This window comes from Etheostoma spectabile, chromosome 16, assembly GCF_008692095.1.
Source record: "Etheostoma spectabile isolate EspeVRDwgs_2016 chromosome 16, UIUC_Espe_1.0, whole genome shotgun sequence".
NCBI lineage: Eukaryota > Metazoa > Chordata > Actinopteri > Perciformes > Percidae > Etheostoma > Etheostoma spectabile.
In genome coordinates this window covers 22,545,049-22,553,936 of record NC_045748.1, presented here as the reverse complement: position 1 = coordinate 22,553,936, position 8,888 = coordinate 22,545,049, and the positions used below count along the sequence as shown (strand labels likewise).

Below are 8,888 nucleotides of genomic sequence, written 5' to 3'. Positions count from 1 at the left end.
AAAATTAGCAAGGGGCCGGATTTGGCCCGCGGGCCTTGAGTTTGACACATGTGTCTTAACCCTTGTGTTGTCCTTGGGTCAAATTGACCCGTTTCAAAGTGTTTACATTCGACATATGGGATTTCTTTCAAACCAAATTGCCACAAAAAACATGGATGATTCCATACGTTCTTCAGGAAAAGAATGTAACTTTCGATGAATTTGTGTTTTTGAATTCTTTTTTAATGGTTTCAAAACGTATCCAGACTAAACTTTGACATCTACCCATCTGTGATCCATCAACATCCTTTGATCTTTACTATTAGTCAAAATAATTAGTATTTCTGCTTTTTAACTAAACTAACTTATGTATAATGATATAAATGAGGTTTGTTGACTATTACCTATTTTTAAACCAGCTCAGGTTTTTTTTTAAAGCGCTAAAAGCTGGAAAAAGTGACAAATAAATCAGAAAAAGCAACAAAAACATCGGAAAAGCATTAAAAAAAATGTTAATTTTTCATTTTCACCTGGAGAGACAACTTCATGGTTAACTTTTATACCATTGCATTTGTGTTCAGGAACGCGTACCTAACCCCTCGACATACAACATGATTAAATCTCACATCAAGTGGAAAGAGGTTTTCGAAGAAGATCCGGGTAGCGAAGACATCGTCGCGCAGGCCAACGGGAAAATTGCTGTTGTTGCTAGGAGACTGGTGCCAAGGGCTGGGGGGTGGGATACGGGGTGGGCCTTTGATAACTTAACCTTCCTCAGGTTAAAAAGGTGCGGAGGACCCAGGTTGAGAGTGAAAAAAAGAAATCTTTTAGTGTCGGATAGAGCCGATTTATGATCGTTAATGTGTTTTTTTTTTGGTTTTTTTTAAATATCACCTAATTCAATGGGTAGAGCCATCACGGGTGTATAGTAAAATATTCGAACGGAGCGTAGAAGTGGATATGGTATTTTGCGGCGAAATGTATTTTCCTATTATTGTGAAGTCCTCGGCTTTCTTTCTGTTTGGTTTTAGTCTGCGAGTACAAACACTAAAAAGGCAATAAAACAACCACACTTACCCCTTAAGTTGTTTGCATATTACAGCGTTTTTTGATAAATCATACAAAAAACACTGAGTCCCGTTATCTATCTGTTTGCTGATGATGGTCCTTTTAATTGTTTTTCACAAAGTCAAGGAAGACGAAAAAAAAAAAAAAAAAAAAAGTCTGTTGTGCTATCGGGTGTAGATCGTAGAATGTTTGTGTTTGGATTTTGTGTCATTAAAAATGTCACAAATGTAGTTTTTTCTATTACACTTGCTTTTGTGAATCACTGTCTGACAACGCTGTTGTACATAGGTGACAATTTCCAACAAGTTCAGGATGTGTCCATTGCTAAGCATAGAAGAGTAAAAGAATGTTTTGCGTGGCGATCGTGTATAGTCGAGACAGGACGGATTGCAGAGCAGTGGGTGTGGTGTGTTTAGGGCAGAGGGGGTGCTGGTAATGCGTTGCCCTCTTTGATGTTGTGTGAAGTGACGTCAGTACGAACAACACCGGGGTACCCTCCCACTGGTTTATCCCCCCCCCGTAGAGATGGATGACCAGAGCAGGGTCCTGTTCTCTCAGGGCCAACTGAAGCTCTCAGAGCGCAGCCTCTGCTCAGATCCATATTCATGTTTTCCACGCACAAACATGCACTATACATATTTTCCACATTGGCCCATCCGCTCGACCGGTCGGCCGATTTAAAGGGGCTTGACGGCTGGGTTTTTTTCGTGCCGGTTTAAAGTAACAATTTGAAAAAAACTCCACTGCCACCATATGTTTAACCAAATACATCATGCAGATATACTGCGGCAATATTGTCAGGGTGTATATTGGTACCACAATATCTAAAATCTACACAATGAGAGTTTGGATAAATAATCACCAATTAGTGGGTATACATTAGTAAGTGATATACAGTAATTATATATATATCTATATATCTATATAGATAATACAGTATATATATATATTATTATATATATATATATGTATAAATATATATACAGTATATGTGATTTACATACTATACACATAGATATCTATAATTATACAGTATATACTGTATATACATTTATATACATAGATTTATACATGTATACACACACACCATATACACACACACAAAAATTATATATATATAAAAACAAAACACACACACCCCACTATAGATAATTATACAAGTATAATCTGTTTATAGATTTATATACATATCTACATACACACATATATACACACATACATACATATACATACTAGATATTTATTAATATATATATATATATATATCTATATATATAATATAATATATATATGTATGTACGCAATATGACAGTTAGTTATGTCTGGTTAATTTTGGAAAATGACCATTTTACTGGTAATGGGCAGCCTTTAAGACCAGGAAAGATGTTCATATCACACATATTACAATATCCCAAATTTAGACAACTAGTCTCATATATTGATTTCGACCATAATATCCATATGTATGTCCATCTGTGGGGTCCTTATGGTCGCTTTCAGTCCCTGTGCTCCTTAAGTCAAAGCAACCGGTTTGTGATCCTTTTTCCAATCCCGACAAGCCGCTGTGCTTCTGACAGCACCCCAACATCTCCTTCTCCCACGCAGATCTGCCTCTTCAGCTTTCCTCTGCTGTTTCCTCCAGCGGGAAAGCATCAACTTCCCACCGTGAACGTATGAAAAAAATGACCTTAATTATTGACGGTCGGCTTCAAATTCATTTTGAAGTTATGCATTTCATTCGTTCGTTACGGACTGTCAACGCAGCAAACGCTACTTTGAACCTGACTGTATTCAAGAGGGGAAAGTGAACACATGTGATCACATGTATGTTTTAATGAACTGAAATCACAATATAGTGGTTCTCGTTCACACAGCGTTGTGTGTCTGTTGTCAGACGTCAGACGGCTGGGTATCAAAGGTCAGTTAAAGAGTATCCAAAGTAACAAAAACGCTGAAACAACGTGTGCTTTATAAATTGGTATGGACAAAAAGACATGTTTATAGGAATCTCCCATATTGGGATCGGTACGGTATCAGAAACATTTTTTTAAACCCCCAAGCCATAAACTGCTACCTATATTATGACTTTTCCCCTCCATTGATTGAGTAGTTTCTGATTAATGAAGCAGCTGTGCTGCACTGCCCCGTTGTTTTTTGTTTGTTTTTTTTTTTTCCCCCCAAGTTTTACTGCTGAAATAACTGTAGTACCTTCCTTTCTGTGCAATCAGAGTATTGAGAGGACAAATTGAAAATTAAATCACCTGACACTAAAGTTGTCATTTTGGATAGAAGTCTAATTCCATTTCCATTTTTTTTTTTTTTAAGTGAGAATAAAAGGGATATCTAAATTGCCTTTTTCCAGATAGTATTGACACAATATAGAGGTTTGAGGTACGCTGCTCCACCCCCAAACCAGGATCCTACAATCCCTAGAATTTCTTTGTTAGCCAGATCTTTTTTTTTTTTTTTACGCCTTATCCAAGAGCCCACCGAAGACATTACGCCACTTTTTGGTTTTAAACCAAGTTGATGTTGTTAAACTGTCCCTTTAAAAAATGATCCTTATATTATTCTTTCATCCCCCAAATATTAGTCCATTCACAAATTCGTACCGCAGTTTACTTACTTCTAAGTAGGGTTATGCCCAACGAGGTGTCCATTGTCGGGTATTAATGGACGGCGGTGAGACGTGACGCGTTGTCCAAATATAGTTACGGTCATTTGCAAAATGACATATGTTTAAAAACTGACTTTCTATTGTAATTTATTTTATACAAGATCTAAAGTTTTTACACACACTAACTCCTGGTGACGCTGTCGGTTTGACTATTCCGGAACATCATTTCCCATTTCTAAGGTTGTTATGCAATGCAGACATTGTTCCTCCTCAGAATAGAAGGACCTAGATACGCTTTCCTCCCTTAGCAACAGGGTATATGTATGTCCGCTCAGCTATAAGCCAGAAAGCTAAGCTATGCTAGCAGATTACATTGTGTGACAGTTTTGATATGGTGTAGCTACCCAGCCTGTCGTTGTCCCCGAAACCATAACCAAGGACTTTTACGAACAATTTTATCCGTGATGTGAACGCTAGCCCGACGTAGCGACCTGAACACTGAACAGGATGCGGGATAACGTTATTCGCTGTGAAAATAAAGTAAACCCAAGGGGCGGTACTTCCTGCCGCCGTGTGCGTAGCGCCATCCTGTCGGTTCGAGGACGAGTTTTAAAATGACACATTTTTTTTCCTTTTAATGTAGCGCATTCTTTTAGAAGGCGTCAGATTCACCGAAACTCCTTTTCCCAGGAGTCCTACATCCCTTTACTACACCTCAGCAATCAGAACAAGTATTCACCCCCGACCATGTATGTTAGTAGCAGTGCTAGCTTCGCCACTTATATTTTAACGCATTCATTTATCCATTGCGTAATCTCGATTACTTCATTTGCTCTTCACATAAACCTAAAGACTTGCACATTCTTAGCTACAAAGAATTAAATCTGAGCTGAGAGTGCTCAAACACTTAGTTTGAGGACATTTTGTCCACAGATTTCAAATTTGAAGGACAGATGAAGTATTTTGATGTGCGAACGATATAACGGGAGTCCTTTTAAATTTGAGGGGCACACCGTGCCACTCATTAAAAAATGGATTCCTCGTCACACCTACCCAGCCTCTGAATGTTTTAGTTTTGCCATTAAGAGTCCGGTCACTGTAACCATTGCCTCTATAGCCACGCCACCAGGAGGAAAAAACAATCATTTTGTGGATACCGTGTATCCGCATTATCCGTTGTAACACACAGTGTTACGCTTTCGCTTTTTTCACACCTGTTTTAAAGGGCACGTTGATGTTCTAGCAAGACAAAAAAGTTCATTTTGATATGAAAACTGCTTCATTTCAGTTTGATGTCTTTTAAGAAAGAAAAAACCCAACAGGATCAACATGTGTCCCTCTGTCCTGCAAATGTTTTTGTGCATATCCCGCAATGTGCTCGGGTACATCCTGGATCAAAGGGTTCTAAAGGACGGTCGTCTCCAAGCATTTTACCGTATTCCCCCTTCCCCCCGTCCCCCCGCCGTCCCCCTCAAAAACTATGTATTGTGTTGTTGCATCCAGAGTGTCTTTAAGGTTCACGATTGTTTCTTTATGACTGCTTGTGTCTGAGCTTCACCTCCGGCTGTCCTCAAAAGCCGACCTGCGTTAGATGGTCACCGCGACGACGGCGTCGCAGGAACAGGAGCCGCGATTGGCTTTTTGACGTTTCAGTAAGATGTTCTTAGGACTTCTTCTTTCACCTGATTTTGTGCCATGTAGCCGAAGCTAACACCACTGTGTTTTTCTATCCTCTGTATCTCAAAAGAAAAGCTTATGTTTTTGTTTGGTCCATCTTGATTGAAGGCTTTTGGGTAACACTTTACATAAGAGTGACCATGACACTGTCATGACACATGAACCCTGACCCTATGGTCATGACAACACCGAATACACTTTACTAAAATTATGTCACTCTTATGTAGCGCCCTCTTTTTTTTCAACGCTTCTCATGAACGGGTTTGTACGCTATTGTACGAAAAGTGTCCACGCACAATGTATGAAAACCTTTACGCAATTAGGAGCCCGCCCGGTTGCGTCACGTGACGCCGGCTACAGAGCTCGGCGTGCCGTTGGCCTTGGCAACGTCGTTGTTATTTGCGTTTTGAGGAAGGGCTGGAAACAGGGGGCAGAGCACGCGATGTGACGTTACGTTTTAGGTAAAGATCGTGGAAAATTTGGAATATGACACAGAGCCCCGGATGGGCACCAATGCCGAGGGCGCCAATGTCCCGTATGGGCGCCAATGCCACCACGGGATGGCCCAATGCCCGGATGAGCGCCAATGCCCCGATGAAGCGCCAATGTCCCGTGGCGCCATGCCCCGGATGATCGCCAATGCCCGGATGGGCACCATATCCGGATGGCCCAATGCCCCGATGGCCGCAATGCCGATGGCGCCATGTCCCGATGGGCGCCAATGCCCGGATGGTGCTGGAGGGCACGGCAAATGGGACCACGAGTGTGTACAAAACACTTAAAAAAAAAATGCCTTAAAAAACGATTGGGTCTATAAAAACTGTTTAAAAGAATATTAAAAGAACCACTGACAGGTCGAGACAGCAGAGAATAAAATTTTAAAAATAAAAGTCAGTCCTCTCACTCCTGCCCTGGTCCCTCTTCTGGACTTACCTACTAATTAAATAAATAAAATATATTATATGATATATATATATATAAAGAGAGAGAGGGTTATGTAAAATAACTGTTTTGGTCCGATACAAGAAGAATTTTAAAGCCAATATTAGAAAAGACAGTGGTCTGTTAACCTAGAGTTTTAAATTGAACTGAAAGAGTTTGGTTTCTTTGCAATCACTGTCTGAATTAATAGCCCTTGAGTTAAATACCCCATTAAAACTTAGTGATAAGGTTTAAGTAAGTTTAGCTGACAAAAGAGAGTTGTGTCCTTCGTGTGTGTTGGGGTGGGTCAAATTGACCCGTTTTCTCTATAAATGTTCTTTTTAATCCCAAAATAACATGAATTGTTAATCCAGCCACGCTCCCTTTGGCAATACAACATTTCTACTGTATCCAAATCGACATTTTTTTGCGCCACAAGCCAACGCCTGGACCTCATCTTATTAAATTTTTAAAGAAATGGTTTCCAACTTTTGAGTAAAACTTGACATATTCCAGTGGGTGATTACCATCAACTAGGCAAATAATTCCTAATATCTCTTTTCTAACTCAACATTAGGTATTTTCGTATAAATGATGTTTGATGCCCATAAATTCCAAAAATAACTGGAAACTAATCTTAACAGTGCATTAGTGTTGAAAAGGTAAAATAAAAGTCAAAAGTGTTGAAAAAAGTGACAAAAACATAGAAAAGTTTTCAAAAGCCTCAGTAAAGTGTTAAAATTTTCACGGGTTAAACACAGCGGCCTTAAACAACGTTTCAGAGATGTCACACAATAATCAATATTACAAACAAAATTCATCCTAATACTTACATACCACGATTGGAGATGATTTATGACTGAAGGAAAGCAAACAAGGGCCTGAAAAATCCTTCAAAGAGACAAAAACATTAAAAAAAATTTTTAAAGATTGATAATAGCGTCACAATAGTGTTGATTTCCAGTTTTGACGGGGGACAACGAGGGTAAAGGAGCAAAACGACAGTGACATTTTTAAAGGATCGTGGGAAAATTTGAATATAACCCAAAGAGATGGAACACGTGGGGTGAAACGCGTGTTTCCCCCAAATGAACGCCGCTCTCCGGCTAGAACCGCTGGGTTTACGTGTTAGGGCTCGAATGTTACGTGAAACGCTCACGCATTACATTGCTCAGACTTTTTCGTAGTCTAATACTTCCAACACGTTCATATAGAACAGCTTGGAGCTAACATCTGTGTCCCTGTTTTCATCCTCTGTTTTAACCCTTGGGTTTGTCCTAAAGGGTCAAGTACCCGTTTCTAAGTGTTTTTACATCAGAATAGGGATTTCTTGTCAACCAAATTGCCCCAAAATATAACATGGATGATTCCAACAACGCTCTCAGGTACATATGAATTACTTTCATTGCATTTTTGGGGTGTTTTAGTTCTCTTAAGCTTTAATTTTATTTTTTTTTTTTATGGTTTCCAAACAGTATCCGGACTAAACTTGACCCATCTGAATCCACTCAACATCCTCTGAATCTTAATATTGTCATCATTCCTAATTTTCCCTTTATAACTAAAAGCTTATGTCTGATTCAGTGAATGAGGTTAGTTGACCATGATTCCAAGAATAAGTTGATAAAACCTGTTATTAAACCAGCTCAGGTTTTTGGGGGGAATTAGGGGGTCCCCGCTCCATCTCGCCATCAGTTTGAGGGTCCTTGGCCTGGAAAACATTGAAGACCCCTGCTTTAGAGGGTTTGACTTATGTCCATGCTTTGATTCAAAGGCTTGTACATGAAACACCTGTAAAAACCGTTTTTCATGGATACATGGATCATGGAGACATGGATCATGATCTCATTACATGTTCCACCATAATCACACAACCCTAGATTAGATCCACGAAGGTATTTTGAAATGACAAAGTCGGGGTAATGTGTCTAAAGTGTCTTTGTTCTCAACTCCTGCCTGATGTCTCCACAGCCTCCATCACCGACGACAAGGGAAGAAGAAGCTGCCTTCGACTCAAAGTCTTCGTCAGGCCTCAGAGTGAGTCACTGATTGTTGTGTCTACCCGGTCCCGGTTTACCAATCTGTTGTGACCGGGCTGTGGACTCGTGACGCTCGACTGCTCTAATCTTCACACATCCTCTCTCCTCTTTGTTTTTCTAAAGACAATTGTGTGAAAGCCCCCGGGACCGTGCAGGAAGGGGTCGATTTCGAAGACAACAATCACAACTCTCTAGAACCCAGAGGTTGGTGGGAATACGCAGTACATCATATTTACGTGTGTTACGTCGGTCGATGATAATCTTTTCATTTCCTTGAGAGTTTTCATTGGTTTCATACATCATGATTTTATTGAATTGACGTGACATTTAGTACAGAGCACATATTCTGTACTCTTAGAATAATCACATAGTCACGGACTGTACTAGAACATTGTTTTTACGACTTAGACAATAACTCAGCTACATACAGCAAGAATTGTTAAGAAATGTATTATCTGCCAAAGCATGGCAGGCTTTTAATTAAAAAAAAGTGTTTTATCCGGCCTTTTTGCTAAGCTAAATCAGAATCAGAATCAGAAATCAGAATAAGAAATACTTTATTGATCCCCGAAGGGAAACTCTGTGTT

The 8,888-nt window shown here is 39.7% G+C and overlaps 1 protein-coding gene across 1 annotated transcript in view; it reads left to right on the top strand.

Moving 5' to 3' along the window:
• LOC116704166 (ephrin-A5b) overlaps positions 1 to 8,888 on the top strand; it is a 142,167-nt gene that overhangs the window by 130,979 nt on the left and 2,300 nt on the right. Inside the window, exons 4-5 of the mRNA XM_032539442.1 lie at positions 8,234 to 8,299; positions 8,425 to 8,505. Of these exons, the coding sequence (XP_032395333.1) occupies positions 8,234 to 8,299; positions 8,425 to 8,505 (147 nt within the window). The remainder of the gene's footprint in view (positions 1 to 8,233; positions 8,300 to 8,424; positions 8,506 to 8,888) is intronic.